This window comes from Tigriopus californicus, chromosome 4 (genome assembly GCF_007210705.1).
Source record: "Tigriopus californicus strain San Diego chromosome 4, Tcal_SD_v2.1, whole genome shotgun sequence".
Classification (NCBI taxonomy): Eukaryota; Metazoa; Arthropoda; class Copepoda; order Harpacticoida; family Harpacticidae; genus Tigriopus; species Tigriopus californicus.
In genome coordinates this window covers 6,386,599-6,407,227 of record NC_081443.1, presented here as the reverse complement: position 1 = coordinate 6,407,227, position 20,629 = coordinate 6,386,599, and the positions used below count along the sequence as shown (strand labels likewise).

Sequence of the window (20,629 nt, the reverse complement as noted above, 5' to 3'; positions counted from 1 at the left end):
TTATGATCAAACTCAACCCGCGATTGATTAAGAGCGTGACTTTGTTGTAAGTATTGATTGATAAGGATAACGCTATTGACTTTGGCACCTGGATCCGGATTGATGAGTTCTTTGGGGTTCCTTGATTTCAGCTTGCCCAGTATGGCGACCTATGGCGCCACGGCTGGATTGGCCGTCTTATTCTTCACCTCTCAATGGCGAGGCAAGGCTGTCTTGGAACACATCCCCTTCTACAACCAGAAATACAACGAGACGCCTAAATTGTTTCCGTAAAAATGGGCTCATCCTCTTGGAAAAAAAACACCCAGTCCACCTAAATAAGTGGGCTCTAGTGAACATGTAACAATAAACCTTGGATCTTAAATCAGAGTCGATGTTGTGGCATATTTGGGAAGGAATTACGATAGACAAGAGAGAATGTATTCCAATATCTAAGTATGTATAAATACTCTTCGCTATTATATGGCACACTAAAGTTGCTATCATGCAAGATTAAACAGGTTAGTAGTTAAAATGGTGAATTAATGCCTAGTTTTGTGCCAAATTCCAATCGTTCTCGTTTCTGGTATCGGACTTCCACTTTGATTTCTTGCCGTTTGACAATCTCATTGATCAGTGACACCACAAGCAACCCCACCATGAGGATGATCCACACGTGAACCGGTGCATAATATTCACCCGGGCTCGAACCCACGTACAAGGCCACGTAGATAGCCATGAAAATGGCCAAGAGCGACGTTATGACCAACCAGGCCGGATTTTGACCGGGGTGCTTTTGCCAGATTTGATGGGTTCGCGATACAAACGAGAGCGAAATCACCACCATATAAAGAAAGGTGAAAGCGAAATTGAAGAGTTGAGGCAGAACCATGTCAGTGGCGATTTCGTCATCGGAGCAGTATACCAGATCTTCGAGATTATCCAAGGGCATCAAAATGGAGGGACTAGACAGAACGATCGGGTCGGTATGATTCACATGGTTGGAAGGACAGGTTTGGATCAATGACACGGTGGTAAGCAAGTGACATATGATCAGGATCACAATGGTCGGGAGAAACCGGGATCCATAGCACCAAAGGGAATACTTGAGCAGGTCAAAGTTGAGTAGGATGTTGTTTTTCCCGGTGGAGATATTCATGATATTCGGATCCTTCTTCGTGCCCAGTAAGGATAAACTGAGGAGAGGCAGGATCAACAAAGACATCCACATCACTTGACCGATGGTCAGAAAAAGCGGCAAAGTTAAGAACAATGAGCAAAGCTGAAGCAGACTTAGAGATACGAGAGTGCATGCCCAGAATTTGAGCCCATTAATGAGAGCCATGGTGTAATGACGGGATTCCATGATCAAATGGTAGATCGAGATCTCGTCTTCCATTTTGAAAGACAAGGAAGACGCCACCGAATTGAGCAACTGACTGATTGCTGCGGGCGAAGGGCCAACTTTGGGCGGGATGGACACGGGGACCGTTTGGCAGAGCTGAGGATATCTCGGCTCGATAGCCAACGACGCGTCAGATTGGATGAAAGTCCCTATGTTCTTGTAGTTGGCCGACGAGCCCATGACACAGATGACCTTCAAAGAAAAAAAGCCGCATGATTTGGTGGAGTGCGCTCTACATGCCTAAACCGTATTGCTGAGTTTCATGATTGAATACCTCGCCATAGTCTTGCATGATTTGCACCATTTCTTTCGTGGTCTCTGCTGTTGCGTCCGTAAAGAGCGACACTAACAATGGTACATTGTCCATGGTTTCCAAATGAGGTCGGATGTTCTCGATTCCTCGCGGCAATTGGGCTCGATTGGACATGTCGTACTCGAACGGGTCAGAATCGGTCGTCACACTAGCGTCGCCTTGGCTTTCAACGGAATCCTGACAAAAATGTACGCATGGGTTACAAACGAATAATATGCAGTTCAAATTTTACGATTAAAAATACCTCTAGATTTTCGCAAGAGTTCGATCTTGCGGATCGGATCAGTTCGGCGCGACTCAACCTTCGCTCTGCTCGAAGCCCGCCCTTGGTCTCTTGCCACTTTGGGAAGTCCAGGAACCAAATGGGGCGGTTCAGCTTGTCTGGGAGGGAGCCTCGAATTTTGTTGTTCTTTTCGAGGCCCGAATGATCGTCTTCAGACAGCTTATCGCCTTTGGTGGACACAGTAGTGGGTTTAGATGGGTTGGGACTTCGTAGCGAAATATGACAATTCCAGCCACTCTCGAGGCCCATTTTCTCGGAAAATACACTCGATCTGAGCTCGTTTTCCCGACTAAAATGAACAAAGCGAATGCAAGCCTTCTCCAACAAGTCCACCAACTGAACAATTTCCACCATGACTTGATATTGCAATTGCACCATAGCCAAGAAAGTTTGATTACATTGTAGCTCTAAGCAATGCATGGCGTCTTCTTTCGTTTTGACGTAATTATCTTCGGATTTTGGCTTGTCAAAGCACGAGGTCTGCTTGCCGCCAATGGAGATGTGAGAAGTAATGGCATCCGTATCGATGCCTTCGGTTTCTTCGTTGTACTGCCAGTAGAATGGGAGGCTATGTGTGGGAAGCTGTAGATATTCGGCGCAATTTTTCCAAGGTAAGGGGAACGTCTGTGGTCGGTAGGAAAAGGCCGTGGCGTACGAAGACAGGCTGGCTCTTTGGTAGAAGTCCAAAATCGTCTTCCGGAGACTTTCGGTCAATGGCTCAAGATCGTCCCCACACCAACAGTCTGTGCATGAGTCCAGCACGATATCTCCCGTTCCTTGAGAGATCAATTGCCGAGAGCCCGTGGAACGATCCTGAGTCATTACTGACACCATGTGCGGAAAGGGAAACTTCAACTTGGCCATCATCAAGTTCTTGGCAAAGCGATCATGGCGATCAGTTTGAACATGTCTGAATGTTTGAATTTGGCTCGAGAGCGAGTATTGGTTGGAGGTTTTGCCATCGAAACCAATTTTCCGAGACATTTCGCACAAACACCCTCGAGTAACAATCGGAAGCATGTCAATCACATTGTTCTTGTGCACATGCGTGGATCGGGCCGAATCCTCGTTTTTCATGGATTCACACGTCAAGTGATTAAAAAAATTTGTGTACTTCTCTTCGGTTTGAATATTGCACGTATTCAGCAAGATGGACAAGCCCAAAGGTTTGAGAAACGGGAGATATTTCCGCCAACTGGGATCGTCAAACTCAACAGATGTTGGGTTATGGGGATCGTGAGTCACCGTCAGAATCTCGGGGGTTAGAATGTAATCCGATTCATCTAGCGATTTTTTCGTCGACGATTTCTTTTCTTTTTTCAAGATGAAAATCTTCTCCGGCGAAGCCAAAGGCCACGACAAAATGCCTTTCTTGTCCGTACAACATAAGGCCGTGATGGAGCCGAGAGTATGAACGATGTTTTCGGTGCGACTTAGATATTCACCAGTGCCAAACATGGACTTCATAAAAAACCGTTTCATTTTCGGAAAGGAAGCTCGATTGGTAGTTTCGAGCTCGGGTTTGTCTACGGAATCATCAAATGGGTCATCGTTGACCCTAATATGGCGAGAGGTGCTGTACACACCCAGGATCCAGGCCATCCCTATGTAATTGACAATGACATAGCACACGGGAAAGGCAAACGAGACCAGCGGTAAAACAACGGCCACGGGTTGCACCAAGAACAATTGAATGTAGTCATGAGCGCCGTAGAAACTCCAGCCTTGGTTGTGACGGAGGGCACTCCAAATAAAAGTAATGAGGAAGGCGAGCGGAAACAAAAAGTGGCTCAAGATCTGCACAAAAAGCAAATAGGTGTGTTTGTTGAGCACAGACTTTTGGACTCGTTCCTTCCGTTGAAGCACCATCTTTAAGACGGCCAAATAGGGTGTCTCGTCCATGATGAAAAGCTGGGGTTTGGCCGGAGTCTTGAATTCGGGCGTGGGGCTGATTTCGGTGGTGTGATGCGTATCAACATGGAGGATATCGCCCGGTTCCATTTTCACTTTGGGATCGTCAAAGCTATGGCATCGACCTGGGGCGGCTTGACCGGGTTTGAGAAAGACCAGGTCACTTTCCACCAAGAGGCTGACCGGGAGGTTGACTTGTTTCTTGTCCCGAATGGTCCATTGCAGCACGATACTGGCGGCCATGGGCGTGTGCAGGTGAGGATAGTTGGTGGGGTTCCAATGGATGTGTTCCTTGACTTGCTTCAAGCGTTTGAGCACGTGACAACAGCGAGCCCGCATCTCATCTTCTTTGAGGCGATGCTCCCATACAGTCAAGTACACGTTGAACACGGCAAACAGCAACACCACCAGACCTTGCAGGGCCAGCCAACCGCGTTGCGACGGCGACTCGGACAAGCCACTGGCCAACAGCAAGATCAAGCTCTGAACCACGGCCAACCCGGCCAAACTCCAGGGAAAGAGCGAGGTCAAGGAGCGCGCCGACAAAGCACGCTCGAGGATCATGGACCAGGACACGCGGTCCTCGTCCAAGATGGCTTCCATGCCGGTGATGAGTCGATTGAGCGCGAAATGGGTGGTCAAGCCCTTGAGCATGGTCTTCTCGGGGATCCTTTGCTGCATCTTGGCACCCCAATTTCACACAAATGTCCTGCCTCGTCTCCCGGGATGTTCCCATCAAAACTCGAGGCCACGCCTCAGGCTCGATGACCGACCAGGTAGGCCGGGCTGAGGAGCACTCAGCTAATTGAGATGGTTTCGACGAATTCTAGGATGAGGCGCTCAATTATGATTGGCAGGTCCATACAGAAGGACAGTCTGACGACGTGGGACGAGGGTCCGAGTTTGAGTCTAGGCACCTCGGGCTTCCCGCCTCTGGCCTTAGGATTCACGCGCCTCAAGCTCGAAGGCCCGGAATAAGCGCGAACCAGTGTGCCCACCCGGACAGGTGGGCCTACTTGGATCACGTTCAAGTTTGGGTCGGCTGCGCGGGCATCATCATGATTCATGAATCATGATCCATCCAAGGTGCACATTGAGCCGATGGCCGATCCATCGAGCGGGCAACTGTCCAATCACAACAGTACGTGCACATAGATGTATCTAGAGTAGATGTATCTGTATGTAGCGACCGTAGCGACCAATGCGCAAAGCGCCTGATTGCAAAGTGGCGACATATAACGCCATAAAGCGCCACCTGGAGTTCGCTCATCTTTCTTCCTGACCCAGACAGCAAAAAGTAGGAGTACGGCAGTAGTAGAGTGGAAAGCTCTCTAAAACCTCGCTAGAAGACCTTTCAGTTTTGCGTTACCTCTTAATCGAGGATAAACGTTAAGATGGAATTCATTGATCACTCTCTCAGCGGGAATGCATCAGATCAGGAGGTAAAGCATAGCTCTACCAAACCTCGCTAATTCGATCTTCGACCAAGCTTTCCACTCCACTACTGACGTACTCCATGGTTTAGGCAGTTTAGGCAAGTACAACCAAATTATCTGAACAGGTTGCTTGATTTGGCCCACTTTGGTAGTAAGGCCATTAGGATTGGCCCACTTTGGTAGAAAGTCTTTGCAAAACGATCTGTCATTGACAGAGAAGCACAAAGACTGTCACTTTCTGGAACCATTTTCTGACACGTGGTCAAAAATGGCTTTTATTGATTTCTCATCCCTGTTGTGGAGAGACTTGACAATGAGCTTGAGTCAAGTGCAGTCTCTTACTCCTAGTGCCCTTAAATGGGCTTTTGTGCATTTGAAATTGAGGCATACCTTATACCTCAATGATCTCATGCACATAAACGGATGCAAATAGCTACACCCCAGCTTCAAACAAGTTCAAAGTTCTGATTGAACTTGAGACAGCCAAAATCTCTAAATTTAGGACACCACTCTGGAAAGCCAATTGACAACCTTTCCCTGCCTTTTTGTACCTTGAGAAATCATTAAAAGCCAATTTCGACCACCTGGAAGAAACTGATGGCAGAAAATAGCAGATATTGGTCCAAAACAAGTGGCAGAAGAAGGAAAAGAATAGAAATCTATATATCATTCGAAATCGTCTGTTTCTAGTGTTTACGTTCGCTTCCGTTCATTTTCAAGCCTACCTATATGTAGCTTTAACATGCTGGATGGGTATTTTGCATCAAAAGTGAGGTACAACCATACCACTAAACGGCACTGGAGCATGATTGAATTTGACATTTGCCCCCTCAATCAATCTTAATTAGGATTGCCATTGACCTAATATTTTTAAAGTCAAAATGACGACAATTACATTTAGAAAGTTATATCGCATTCAATAACCATGTTGATGACGATGGAGGCCTTAATCTTACCCTGAATTAGTTCCAACATTTTTTGGGGGAACCAACCACAATTACTGAATTCGAAGAGCTCTTAAGCCTTATTGCTAGTTTGCAACTTTTTTTGAACAAAATCGTCCTATATTTTTGGCATTTTTTGCGGAACACAATCAGATATTGCTAGATTGGAGCAAAAGCCCTCAAAAACTGAAACTAATTTAACCATGGATGTATCTATGGACGATTCCTGTTTCAGAATTGAAATCAGGTCAAGTTCTTCTAATCTTTCTATAATCAACGGCCAATGTTCATCTTTGACACTTGAACCCAGCCAGACCGACATTTCTGGCCGGTTTTACTCTAGAGCACGCCGGCTTTTGAGTAATGGTCGACCCTATCTCAAGAACACGATGATCTGACACATTACTAGGTGACACATGGACATGCTGTATCAGATCAGGGTCTTTGGAAAAGACCAAATCCAGAACGTTATTCGTTCTAGTGGCTACACCAACATGCTGGGAGAAATTGCGCAAGATTGCAAATTCCTCCAGCTTTTCGAACGACTGAGATGTCGATTTCGAAATGGGAAATTACCCATCATGGCTAACCTCCTACTCTACAATGCTAGCCGGAAAATTAAAGTCCCCTACAAAGAAGACTTTCGTGCAGAGTGCCTTGTCCAACTCATTTCCTGTGAATTCCTGTAAAAGATTATGATTCATCTAATTTTAACCACTTAAACTTCATACAATATTAAGCTTGGAATTTTTTTGGGACTGGAAAGACACGAGTCAATTGATATTGCCTATCTTGAATTTGCCAGGGCCTTTGATAAAGTAGAACATGGCCTTTTGTTGAATAGACTTCATGACATTGGGATCCAAGGCAAAGTTCTCAATTGGATAAGAAGCCTCATTCATGATAGGGTGCAAATTGTTAAGGTTGAGGGATCCCTTTGTGACATACATGATGTCAAGTCGGGTGTTCCTCAGGGCTCCATTTTGGGTCCTCTCCTTTTCATTATCTTCATTGCTCCGCTTCAGAAGCTTGGTATTACTGCCAGTCTCTCTTCTTATGCTGACGATACAAAGTTAGTTTCTGGTAGGGAGATGAGCAGATTCCAGTAGCCTTGCAAAGGACTTAGATGGAATCTACTCTTGGGTAACTGAGAGTAATATGGCCCTGAACGGAATGAAATTCCGCTGAATACATTTGGGTCAACTCCTTTAAATACTCCACTTGTAGATAATGGAGGTAAAGATATTGAGCAGTGTATCATCTATGAAAGATCTAGGTGCAGTCCTCCAAAAAATGGAAAGTTCGATGAGCATATCAGTTGAAGGTGGTTAAGGCTTTTCAAATGTGTGGTTGGATGTATCGCACGTATAAAGTCCAGAGATAGATCACGATGCTACCTCTGTACAAGTCGATTGTCCAGCCACATCTTGAATATGCTTCACCATTTGGGCTCCAATGAGTTCAGCAGGTTTGCAAAAGGTCGAGCAAGTCCAAAGATGTTTCACTAGGAACATCACAGGATTGAGAGAGCTCTCATATTGGGAGAGGCTAAAAGAGTTGGACTGTACAGTGTTCAGAGAAGGTGATGATCTGATACTGTACGTCGTTCAAGAGCATTCATGAGCTTTGTCCCAACCCAGGATTTAGGGTCAATTCGAGTGACCGTAGAGGCTTAATGTGCGTTTTGAGAGGACCTTCAAGCCCTCGAGAATCCAGGCTAGTTCGAACAATGAAGTCCACATCTCTTCTTTCTCGGCTCCTTCATTGTTTAATTTGCTTTCCTCTAATATTCGTAGGGAATACGTAGGCCTTGTTGATCCGGTAGCATCTTTCAAGTCCGAACTTGGACCAATTTTTAGAAAGCATTCCAGATCAACCTACATTCAAGGACTAGCTCGGTCTGCCAACTCAAATTCGTTGGTAGACCAAATATCGCACAAAGATTGAAAGGTAATAAATAGACGAATTAAAACCTTTCATTTTAATAGTTCAATAGTTAATAATTACATTCCCTGTAGCGGTTAGAAAAGCCTTTGAAAACACAACCAAAAAAAAAAATCTCGATTGGCTGGCTGCTACCGGAGTTATGGCTGTTCAAACACCGATCGTCAAGCGGTTTGCAATGGACATGGCCCTAGAATACGCCCTAGTTAGCCTAGGCACCTGAAACTTGTTGCGAGACGTTTTTATATGTCAACAACAAAACCAACAAAAATTATCAAAGTCGGAGATAGCCCATGATTATTACAATGTTAATCTTGTCTAAAAAATAATTCATTGCTAATTGTTGGTTTTGCAAACATATATGAAGCGTGTCAAAATGACAAAGGGCTAGCAAAACGTAACTTGATTATGGTTTAATAAACCAAAGTGTATGACAGCTGCATTATTTTCAAAAACCATATAAATACAAAGTGCTCTTTTCTCCATTAATTCTTAGAATGGATACTTGTTAAGTTTCATTTTTGGAATCTATTTACAAACGCCTTATAATCCTTCAGATATAAGCATATCCAAACAATTCTTACAACTATATAACCATTTACAAATACAAAATACAAATCAAAATGTGCTATAATCTCACTTAAAATTGTCTGCTTGCTTCAATAGTCACCTGCTGTGCAAGTAAGGAACAAAACAAATCTAGCACATCTCATTTGCAGGTCAAATACCCTAACTTTGATACAGAAAGTTGCATATGATGCAAAATAGAAGTTTAAGATAAAGCCATTTCAATATTGAACCGCCTTATTCTCTCTTTCTCTACCAATGGCCATTCTTGAAAAATGGATCAAATTAAAAGGCTTCCTAATATGAGTAGAACACAGCCTATCCTGTTGTGCCCTCTAGAGCAAGCGTTTGTTTTATTGTTTAAATTTCGAAGGGGGAGCAGAGTAACATCCCCATTAGGGTGAATACTTCATAATCTTACACAAGTTTTAGAGCGTTTGTGTGTGCCATTATTTATCATTTTCATAAAACAACCGCTAGCCGACCACACTTTCCACGCAACCTACATCTTAAAAAATAAATGTGGGGGGGAGGAACTTGAAACATGTAAAGCTTTTTGTGAAAGATTTCCAGTACTATTTCAATTACTTTATAAATGTACATAATTACAAATGCTTGGGTTAATATGTATTTAATTAAAATTGCAATTACTTTATTTTCAAACTTGTTGGCTTAAAATTACTTTCCATTCTAACTCAGTTACTTTCAATTACATTTTCTTTTCCTTTTGTACAAAAGAGCCTGTAAGTCGTAAGTCGTGGACTCCATTTGAACTTTATTGCCATTTTTTGCTTGCAATTTACCCTTAGAATTTATATGAAATTTGGGTGATTTGATTATCCCTTACTTTCATTGCCTGAATGGCGCTATTGGTGTTTCAAACAGCCTCATATTTTCTTAAGACTTGTTTTGAAAACACATTTCATGACCTCTTGTCATGCAATGAAATTGTCTTTAGAAAATGCTTTGCTGAACATTATATGAACAGTATATTAGGGGTATATTTAGCATCAGAGACTTGCCAATGACGTTGAAATTTGATGAGACAGATTTTTCTAAAGCATATTGAAAACCGAGCAGAAGACGGTTGGAAATTAAAGGTGTGTGTGCAGATGTAAGATGTATATCTAAGAATGATTTTAACCTTGATGATAATAACGTGTCATACGGGTGAAAATGTAATTGTAATTCGTAATAGAAAAAGCTCAGTCACATTGGTCCAAAAGTAATTGATTAAAACTTCTCAGAGTTCAAATGTAATTAATTACAATGAAATGAAATTGTAATTGCAATCACAATTACAACATAAGTGAAAACACACGTCTTCCTAAAGTTATATGGCATTTAAACCTGCCAACGTACATGATCAACCGGTCATTTTTTTAGACTACTTGCAATATGATACATATAAATTCATTTGTTTCAGTCAGCATTTTCGAAATGCTTGATGGCTCATTTAAATCATGTGAGACAACTGCACCATAGAGAAAGATATTTTTCGTAAAAAGAAAGACCTCGCGCATATCGTTGAGTCACCTTTCTACCATGTTAGTAAAGTATTGTCGATATCCTCACCTTGTTAGTTCATGTACTGCTTCCGAGAATACTTCGATATAAGAACTCCGCATCAACCCCACAACCAACTCCCACTCCATACATTCCTTACGCTTTAAGCACCTTCATTTATCGATCAAGAGCCGCTTCGTTAAATTTGTGCCCACTTATTCTTCAAGAAATAATGCAGTTAATGATGTTTTCAGTTCCGATTAAAAACTCATTCTAATACGTACTCTAGAGCCCTCTCTTTTGTTGGATGGTTCGTGTCAATATCGTATTGGTAGAGCTCATTATTGCCATTAGAGGGCCGATTATCGATCACGTTAGCATTGCTGTCAAAAACAACTTTATTATCTTAAATAATGCTTTATAAGGAACTTATGTTATAATCAAACAAGATATGATTATAATGGTCTAAGGACTTCCACAGGAAGTAAATTTAAGAAGGAACAGATCCTGTTATAGTCTTGAAAAATCTGGCATTAAAGCTCGGAATTTGACTGGAGAGGGGCATGGCATGCATAATGTGGAAACTTGGAATTTCGCATTCCCGAGCATTTCCGAGACAGTTGGCAAGGTTTTACGTACATGCAGAGTCAGCAGGTTAAAGCCATCTCTTTGTTATTTATTCAATCGTTCGAGGCAGAAACTACTTGAAAGAATCAAATCTCGTGGATGGTGGCATTTTCGAGATTTCCGGAAATATGCGGCCCTTTGAATGGCGTACGAGGACGTCAAGTAAACAAATTTTTCTCGTCAAATTCTGAAGGATTTCACGGTAATTGTCCAATGATAACTCGATGACGTTAGTCTGGATTTGAATAGCTAAGTTCCAATCGACAAAATAAATCCGAGAGGAACTCAATACAAAGCAATCTTAGACTACGGTAGACTTGGCACAATTTTGAACAACGCTTGCCTTTCGTGGAACTCTCTGAAAGGAAGGAGAGGAAAAAGACCTGACGAGAAGATCCAAGTTTCCCCTCCTTCTTAAAGAGGCTCAAGTTTTATCCATCCGTTTTGTGGCCCCTTTTTTCGGGTGTGTGCCCGAAAAGTTGGAGGTTGGTCCCATGGAAATTGCTTTTCATCAAGAAGTGCCGAGAAGAATGTTTAATTCCAACTTCTTAGGCTTCCTTCCGGCAGCAGCTTCATCCCAACGTCTACCGTAGGACACGGTAAGAGTAGTACTTCGTAATACTGGCTATCATAGGCAATTGAAAGGAAAAAAAGTTCGTCCTTGCAATTTTTGTTCGAGATAGTTCGTGTCAAAAGTTAAAGTACACACAAAGGTGCAGATGAGGACACGTGGACAATGGAGATTCGACAGCGCCGTGTTTTGAATAGATTGCGTCCTGATTGACTGGATTCATTTATTTTATCGAAATACGTTTTTGATAAAAATTCATGGAATGGAATAACAATGGTGTGGATTGAGAAATCAAAGGCTACAGAGTTAATAGCAGATCTCACACCGAGAAGTTGCAAGTCCATCCTCGATGTTCCAAGTCATTCAAAGGTCTGCATAACGTGTCTACCCATGCTTTATATACGCACGCACGGTATGTACGATATGTCGTACGTACTGTACTTGAAATTGCCGAGACGGAATGGAAGCAAGAGAAGAACTGGGGAAAATGCGAGGACATGACAAAAGAACTATCGTGTCGTCTTTCTCGTCGGGCAAAAGCTTTTTCTAGGATGACGTGGTCCCAACGGGAATCCGACAGATAGGCTAGGTAGATGAGTGGGAAGGTATCATTTATCTTTTCATTGAGGCGTCTTGGCCACATTTGGCGAAGAATTCCCTTTGTGGGCCCGGGTCTGGTTGCCAAAACTGGACGTGCGGTTTCGGAGACGAGCTGTTCCAGATTTGCCTTGAGCGAAACTTCCGGCGCCACCTCCCACTCCACCGCCTCCACCTCCTACTCCCCCTGTTCCTCCGATACAGACACCGGTCCCACCGCCGGGGAGTTGAGGCTGTTGTCCCATTAAGAGAACCCAAGGAATTTTGTAAATGAATCGTCGAGACCTTCCCAACGAGCTGTTGTAGATAGGTTTATGATTTTTGTGCGCGGAAGTTGGTTGTCTTGAGGAGGAAAAGTAGAGGTCGTCCTGTTGCAAAAATGAAAGCAGATTTTGGTTAACGAGGTTGTTAGCCAGCGACTCAAGCTTGCATTTCCATCCCTTGACATGGATCTGAGGAACACTTTTGAATGCATCTGAGGAAACTTATTCATCTCTTGATGAGTTTTTCCCCAACTGGAGGGGAACTCACTCGCATTCATAAATGTAACAGTCATCTTTGACTTTGGTCTTTGAAGACAGATTATGCTCTACTAAAACTGAGCCCCACCACTCGTTTAAGCCCCTCTATTTGAAGCTACTCGCTGTCGCACTCGCTGTCCTTCTACAATAAAAGTCATCCTCGTCGAGCGGAGAAAGATTTTCATCCATGACATGGCACGAACTAAAAGCTCTGCCCTAGAGGGGATCATAAATATAAGCAGAAGTAAAAAGGCAGAAGCATGTATGGTTTGTATTCAACTGATTGGAATTGCTAAGTAACAATAGTGACTCCAGCTGAGAATAAAACCCAACATCATATTTTTGCACTTATACAATCAAATCTACTGTACACTTTCTGCACCTTTTACCATGCCCTGAACTAGCACAAAAAAAATGTTCCCAAAATGTGCTTTGACACCAAAGGGCCAGAAAATAACTCTAAAAAAATCCATTTGGCAAAATGGATGCCAATCTGGCATCGTATGAGCATGAAGAATATGATTGGCCTCCAAGGACACATTATGGACAAATGAATCAAGTCTTTAGCTTCTTGTGAATATGCTTGATTAAATTCTGTCTTTTCACCAACAAAATATATTTACGTCATTTCTACAACTGTGTTGTAGTCATTATCTATGATTTCGGTAACGATGTGAATTCTGGCTTTTTCAAATAATAGGTTTTACAATTCCAATCTCGCTTTTCGTTGTTTGTTTTTATCGCCAATTTTGAAACAATATAACAAGAATGCCGTGAACTCCAATATTTTGCAGTGTTTGCCTGCTTTAGTGCAATTTCATTTGTACTTTTTTCCCTCCATATTTGCACCTTGTTATATTTCTATCTCTATTAATAATTAGATTCTAATCTGTATCAAACGAAGATCCAATTCAAAACTCTGCCTTCCCGAAATCCTACTGTATGTTTTGTTTTCATGTGACTAGTAAGCCATCCTGTTCGTTAATTCGACAGATTGGTAGGTGCTTCCATTGTCCACAAACCCCTCCTCATCGTGAGTCTCATCAAGGCCAGATGTGTTATGCCCATGCTGAGTCAAATACGCATTACTTTCCCCTCCAGAACCACAGAGGCCTCATCACCTTACCATTACAAAAGCACAAGCTGAGGCTCTGGCATGCTGTAATTCAACTAATGTGAGGAGAGATCTCTGTCCGAGGAATAGATGCATACCTTGAAAGAAATCAGTGCCAGGTCAGGCAAATGAATAGTCTGTAAGAGAGCTCCGTTGACGGCAGAGCGAAATTCGATGGTGTCCGTGGTCAAAGCCAGAATATATGGAAATACAAACACCACATGGCTGGGAATGAAGCTCCAGTCCACTGTGATTTGGCTGGTGGATGAGGATTTGCCCCCTCCGGGTGGGCTAGATGACGACAAACTAGGGATCTTTTGAAGATGCGAACAACAGTTGTAAGTCAAGAGAACCTCTAACTCTTGATCCTCGTCCTCTTGGATCTAAAATGGAATAAGAAAGAGAATAATCTTGCGAAAGATCACTGATGCATTTCCTCGAGCCCTCCGTACTAACCAGCTTGTGACCCTTTTCCAAATGAGATCGTGGTTCTCAATTTCCCTCCTCAACTCAGAACTCAGAAAACACAAACACAACCTACTTTCATATCAAGATCGTGGTTTGGTAAGGAAAGGGTAGAATCAAAGCATTTTATAACCAAACTTGGGATTACTTACTCACTTCATTCACTCAATCGCTGCTTAGCAAAAAAACAGCAAAGGGCTTGATCTTTCCTCCTCTCCCGCTAACTCGAAGCAACCCAATACCATGTGGGATAGTCTTATCACACTTTGGACCTTTCTCCCCGAAAACGCCGGCCGTAAATCTGAATTAACGGCCTATCGTTGAGGTTCTCACTGGTTACATCCAATTGGCAGATTACTTGAAGCAATTATCCATCCTAGTGTTGAAGGGCTGAAACGACCAAGAACGGCAAAGTTCTTGGTCGAACGTACAGCGAGTGCGTACATGGACGCCTAACGGGTTGCGTGTTTTTGTACCTCAACTTTGTTTTCCCCCTTGGATCGAGAAAAACATATCACCCTTGGTTTGGAGGGACCAGCACAGTGAGAACGTGGGGATTGATTCACTTCTCATTGAGTGTCTGAGAGGGAGCCTGAAAGATGGCGGGGTTTGCCCATGACTGCTTATTTTCCAAGGCTCTTCACGCTCCATTGAAGTATTGCTTATTGTGGGAAGGCTGTAGTTGGAAAAGTGGAGAAGGAGAGACTATATATGGACCGGAAAAGAGGCACCACAATGGTTTTGTGCCCAAGTGGCGCGATCCAATACATTTTTTCACGATTTCTGCACTTGGTCCCGGGTCTCAGCTCTTTCGGGTCATGTGGACTAGTTGTAGGATGTATCGTAATGTATTCTTGGCATGGGATCGAAGGAAACATCCCCCCTTGACCTAGATTCAGTCTGAAAGGCCCTCGAAAGGGACTCATCCTCACCTCATGTGGTGGGTCTGGCTGCCTTTGCGTTTCATTCGCATATTTCCCGGCCATTAGTTTCCTATAGTGGACCAAGTAAGACGACAAGCATGTTTCTTTGCTCTAGTCGTCCATCTACTAGAACCCAGTTGGTTCAAATTACAGACTTTCTTGCCTTGGAACCAACCAACTGCCTGCTTGGTAAATAACAAACGGTTATAGCTATCTCTATTGGCTTTCCTCAGAAGCAATGGGAGCCAATCTCTAGGGTGGGGAAGCACACATTCATGGCCTAAAAAAACCCGACTGTTTGTAACGAATGTACATGCGCAGACCAGATTGGTAACATCCCAAACTTGAAGAAGTTTATTCAGTTGGGTAAGGTAAATACATGATGAAACCTCAAGCGTAGCTCGTGTTCTGATTTTGATGCTGAACTGTACTAAATGGGAGGACCCTTGTCCTATTTTCTCGGTAGGAGTTTTCGCTTGATGTGCTCATTGCTGAACTGTACTAAATGGGAGGACCCTTGTCCTATTTTCTCGGTAGGAGTTTTCGCTTGATGTGCTCATTACATTAACCTCATCCTCGTGTACGTAATGGCTTTGCTCTGCATGACGTTAGGCTTCATTGGACCATCGAATGTCGCTTAATGATCTGCTTCGATGAAGGCCATTTGATTTATCGAATATGCTTTTGACTCTCCAGGCCCCTCGATTATCTGGGCTTTAGGGAAATTTAGTTCATCCATTGCTTGTCTATGTAAATTTCTCGTAACGGAACGGTCATACCAGTAGTAGTAAATATCTGGTGCATTCACATACCGTTTGGTGAGTGAGCTTGGACGTTTGGGGGAAGGGAAAGCCTTCAAAGAGAGGCTGAAGAGACCTTTCATTCATATTTATGAGCTTAGCCTGGATTAGATTGCCTTACAACTAAAACGCACGCACTAACCCTATTTCCATTATTGGATAGTTGATAGATATGGTTGTGTACCTCAACTGCCGAGACAGCACCATCGGATCCGTGGGCGAAGGCGAGTAGCTTTGACGGTGTTGCCCCATTTGGACGCAGGACCTCGAAATGATGCCGAGTTCCAACCAGGATGCCCCCATTATCCTCGTGTTCCCCTCCGTTTGCGTTGGCTTGAGCCCCAGGGCTTGGCTCGAGGAGGGTCAATGATATCACAGGTGCCTCAGTGGCATGTAATTCCGATTCAACAACAAAACCCTCGGCAGTGTCGTTGTTCATGGAGATCCACTCTTCTTGATGAATCCAGCGCATCACCATTACCTTTTTGCCCACTGCAAAGGCCACTTTCAGACCCGAGGAACGCGAGCTCTCTTTACGGGAGACCGAGTAGACTGAGCAGCCTTTACTGCATTCGATGCCGTTCTCCTTCAACTCGCTTTTGGACTTGGGCGTCCACGTGGGTAAGTTCAGGTCCTCGTTATTGAGGAAGTCATCTTCGAGGAGAAATTCTTTCTCCAAGTCTGACAAACGGAAGACATAGATTCGAGTGCTGCCTTCATCTCCGCGTTGCTGGCCTCGCTCAGTTCGAAACAAAAGGATGCCGTAAGGCTCGATCACGTTGATTTGGGCCACTGTTCCCAGCGAGCGGTCGAATAGCAAAACCTGCAAACAGATCAAGCAAACCAAAATTCAGAGCCACTTTAAAACAAAGCAAACGACTCGTTTCTCAAGCTAGACTGAATATTATGTTTCTGTTTGGAAAGATGACTTGCATCTTTCCGGTGGAGCACTCATGCGTGAGTTGGGTCTGACCTTGACCAATCTGTCACAAAATGTCCTCTCGACTTGATCCTTGGAACTTCGTTTCTTACTTACCAAGAAAAATTGTCTAGGCTTCAAAAAGCCCTGAGAGTTTCAAGAAACTTCTTTCTTTGTTAGCTCTCAGCTGCCAATGTAGATGCTTTGAAAGCCTTTGAAATTCGTGCTTTTTCCGCCTTTCAATGATTTAAAAGCAGGATTCAACATGGCATTCCCCAGACCTCGTTCAGGTTCCTCTTCTATCCGTCTAAAACCAACCACGAAATACCCATTACTACTGGCTCCATCGTACCATCGTTTACAGCTCCGGACTTGTTCGCGGTCCAGTGTTCTTAAAGGGCCCACGTCGAGGCATTAGTACCAAATAGTTTTAATAACTGGTTCACCGTTTCCACAACATTCCCCCGCTCATTTAGTCCCCCCTTACTTTTGTGAGAAAATACCCAGCTTTTTAGATGATAGACTGGATTTGACAAACTAGTGCGTGCTCTAGACTTGGGCACTAGCTACGGTATTGTTTACTCAAAATCAAGGCCCGAAACATACTAGCTGTTCGTCTGCGCAATGTTAGTTTGTGTGTTTGAAACGTGCCCAGAGTAATAAAAAGGCTAGGAAAGTTCTTTTACATCTTGTATGGTGCAGAGCTTGAGACTCAGTCACTCAGTCACTCCTCATCTAGACGTACCTAAACCCACTCACGCACTCACTCAATCACTCACCGGTGGTCTGTTATGAACAATCAGAAACACTCCATCTGTAGTTCCAAGAAGCAGGTTCGAGTTCATCCATGAATCTCCACAAATGACGTCGTGTTCGAAATTGGGAAATATACAGAGGGGTTCCCACAGCGATTTGCTTGGACGAGGCGCTACCACGGAAGAGGAGATCTCGCCTTTGAGAGCAGATTCCAACTTCAAAGTCTGACCAACCTTCACAAACTTGTCCTGAAAATGAAAAGTAGGCTTCAAAGTCGTTTCAGTTCATCGTCCGACTGACTCATGCAAAGGCTCCACTAATGCAATCTAGAAATGATAGAAATAATCGTTTTCCCAAGAAACGATTAACAAGTGTGCACACTGCGCAGTCTAGAGCCTTGTTCCTTTCCAAGAGAATCCCATGTGTGAGCGATATTTTTTTGGGGTGCTAGGCTGACTTGCCAGCAGAGCAGTAGTACTGAATGGTCTTGGCATAGCCTGAGGCCCATTTACTTTCAAAGTTACGGCCCTTAGATTTGAGCACACTCTATGTAGGCAGAGTTGCGAGCCAAGCGCGAACATGACGAAAGAAGATTAGACGCCGGGGCAATATCCATAAAATGTTAGCTTCCTCCTCCTTCTCTTGATTTCCTCACATGAACGGGAAGGGGATCCTAGCCAAGGGACCTAGGAAAGAATATCTTGGCGAAGGAAAACGAATGAAAGAGGAACCTCGATGACGACGATAGTATTGTAACCTACTAGAGACGCTCCATGTTCTTGCACTTTCTTCGAATCTAACCACAGTTTAATGAGGGCATGCTATAGAGAAAAAGAGCTGATTGGTTGGACATTACTACGGTCACTTATCCAAAGGTCAATACGTTGCAAGGTGTTCATTTGTGGTGACCTAATTCAAATCGAGCCTCTAAATTTTGACCTCACCTTTTAAGGCACAAATCTACCCGACATACCCGTACCTACGGACAAGGGACGTAATCACACATACAAAATTCATAATGGACCTCCTTCACAATCTTGGTTAACCTTGGATTTCAACCTGTATATTCAACTAAAATCTCAAATCCTCTATTTCAGGTTTGAGTAATTTCGACCCCATATCAATTTCAATCCTATAATTTGTCACTGTGATTTGATCCTTCCCAATCAGAGTTCTTAGGCTGACATTGTGATTTCTCTCACCATCTTGGTATCGATTTCCTTCTTTCGAAATCCCGATGTTCCTATCATTTGAGTAGCAGTGGTATCACCTGTCCCAGAATATCCGCCCATACTGCCTTTGGTGTCGTCCATGGGGGCCAGAATGTATTGGTCGTACATATCTTGGAGGAGCATCTCGTAGGTTCGCTCGCGTTTCGAGCTGAACACGTTCGTGTTATAACTGAAAGAGACACAAATGGAGGGGTATGTTAATTGAAGCCTTTAAAATTATCTGAGAATTCATTATTGAGCCACAAAGAGGTAGATTAGGTGCATACATTGTAATAAAAGAGTGGAGCGATCAATGAACGAAGCAGAGGAGACGAGCTCAAATTCCTCCTGCCCCTCAACGTAGTTGACTTCATTCTTTGGCCAAGTTCGGATTACAATGCAGACATCGAAGTGGAATCCAATTTCAATACCAACTTTTCTTGATACTTCTGGTCACGAACCCTACCCTTCTCCCCAATAAAGATGAATAGTTAGGCCAATCCACTGGGTTATTTTGGTAGAAAAACTCTAGAAGACATTTTTAGCTAATCCTCTGTTGAATACCACCTTTACGTTTAAGGGTCAGTTCGGTCTGCAAGCTCAAATTCGTCGGTAGGCCAAACATCATAAAACGTTTGAGTGAGCGTTATAAAATAGAAGAATTATAATCATCTATTTCAATGATTACGTTTCTTCATGAACGTCTGGAATATGAACCAAGAGGCTAAGGTCGAGAATTAACAAAGTTCTCGGATTTGAAACAAGGCATTGCATTCTTCTTAGAATAAAACTGATCCCAGTTCACCATGATCTCGTATTTCAAATTTCAGCTTCATCAAACAAATGGGTCAAAAGTTATGTCCTCTCATAGTGCAGCACATGAAAGAATGAATGCTTTAGCTCTCTTCTGGCAATCTACTACCACAAAAGGGCTAGCCCTTTCATTGTGTGTTGAGTACGAAGCCCAGATTTTTAAAACTAATGTGCCAATCTTAGATCGAGAAAAGATCCAACTTATGTAGTGTAGTACAACCTTTTATTGATCTAAGATTCACTCCTTCGCTTTAAAAAAACTGGGCTAAATGGGCATAAATTTTGACTCAATGGTTCCATCGAGCTAAAAACTGGGAAACGTGATTGCAGCCTCCAGGGACAAGTCACATTTGAAAACGAATACAATGCATCCATTCGACATCGAAATGCTAATACTCAACCTTAGCCTCCCGTCTACGTTCCAGTCGTTCATGATTTCTTCACGCCGTTGAGAAAGCGCGTAATGATAATCTATGATATTAGCTAATTTCAATTTTGCTCAATTTTATGAATAATGATATACATAAATGAATCTTATATTAAACTCAAACTCGAGCAATTCGGGCAACTAAATGCAGTGGGGGGATCCAAAAACACGGCTTTTTGGCCAGTCCGGTGAAATCAGTTTTTTTCCCCCTTCTGCAGTATTCTTAACAAAAGAACAGACAAAAACATTGACATCTACTATCGATCTCAAGATCAACGACACATGAATGCGACTTCTTGACATTGGTGTCAAGTAATATAAGCGACGTGTTTACCCGACCCCATGTGTCATTTTCATGCGACGAGCTTCACTCGTTACATGAGCTCCACTGTGAAGGCCTTAGTTTTGAAAATGGCCCAAAGAAGTTGAGCGAGTGATTTAAACTTTGACAGGGACACATTGCCAATGATTGTGCGACGAACAAGTTATCCGCGTGAATGGCCACTTTCCGACAAACTTGCCTTGGAATCAACCTTCCGCGTACATGTTGTCAACTTTGTGAAACATTAGAATGCCTGGATACCTGGAATCACGTGT

General features: G+C 43.2%; 2 protein-coding genes across 3 annotated transcripts in view; both read right to left on the bottom strand.

Moving 5' to 3' along the window:
* Nucleotides 1-131: 131 nt before the first annotated feature.
* LOC131879679 (transmembrane protein 94-like) lies at nucleotides 132-4,856 on the bottom strand. The gene is made up of 3 exons (XM_059226052.1): nucleotides 1,942-4,856; nucleotides 1,659-1,874; nucleotides 132-1,576 (listed from the first exon to the last, which is right to left on the bottom strand). The coding sequence occupies exons 1-3, from the start codon at nucleotides 4,570-4,572 to the stop codon at nucleotides 509-511; spliced, it is 3,915 nt and encodes a 1,304-aa protein (XP_059082035.1). The 5' UTR covers nucleotides 4,573-4,856; the 3' UTR covers nucleotides 132-508.
* A 6,839-nt stretch (nucleotides 4,857-11,695) lies between these two features.
* The window catches only part of LOC131879678 (GTPase-activating Rap/Ran-GAP domain-like protein 3), a 13,810-nt gene continuing 4,876 nt past the window's right edge, over nucleotides 11,696-20,629 (bottom strand). The window contains exons 5-9 of one of the 2 annotated variants that reach the window (XM_059226050.1): nucleotides 18,784-18,982; nucleotides 17,605-17,829; nucleotides 16,049-16,729; nucleotides 13,817-14,101; nucleotides 11,696-12,451 (exon numbers count right to left, since the gene is read on the bottom strand). In XM_059226050.1, the coding sequence (XP_059082033.1) occupies nucleotides 12,107-12,451; nucleotides 13,817-14,101; nucleotides 16,049-16,729; nucleotides 17,605-17,829; nucleotides 18,784-18,982 (1,735 nt within the window). In that variant the 3' untranslated portion in view covers nucleotides 11,696-12,106. The remainder of the gene's footprint in view (nucleotides 12,452-13,816; nucleotides 14,102-16,048; nucleotides 16,730-17,604; nucleotides 17,830-18,783; nucleotides 18,983-20,629) is intronic. The other variant, XM_059226051.1, reaches the window with a different exon arrangement.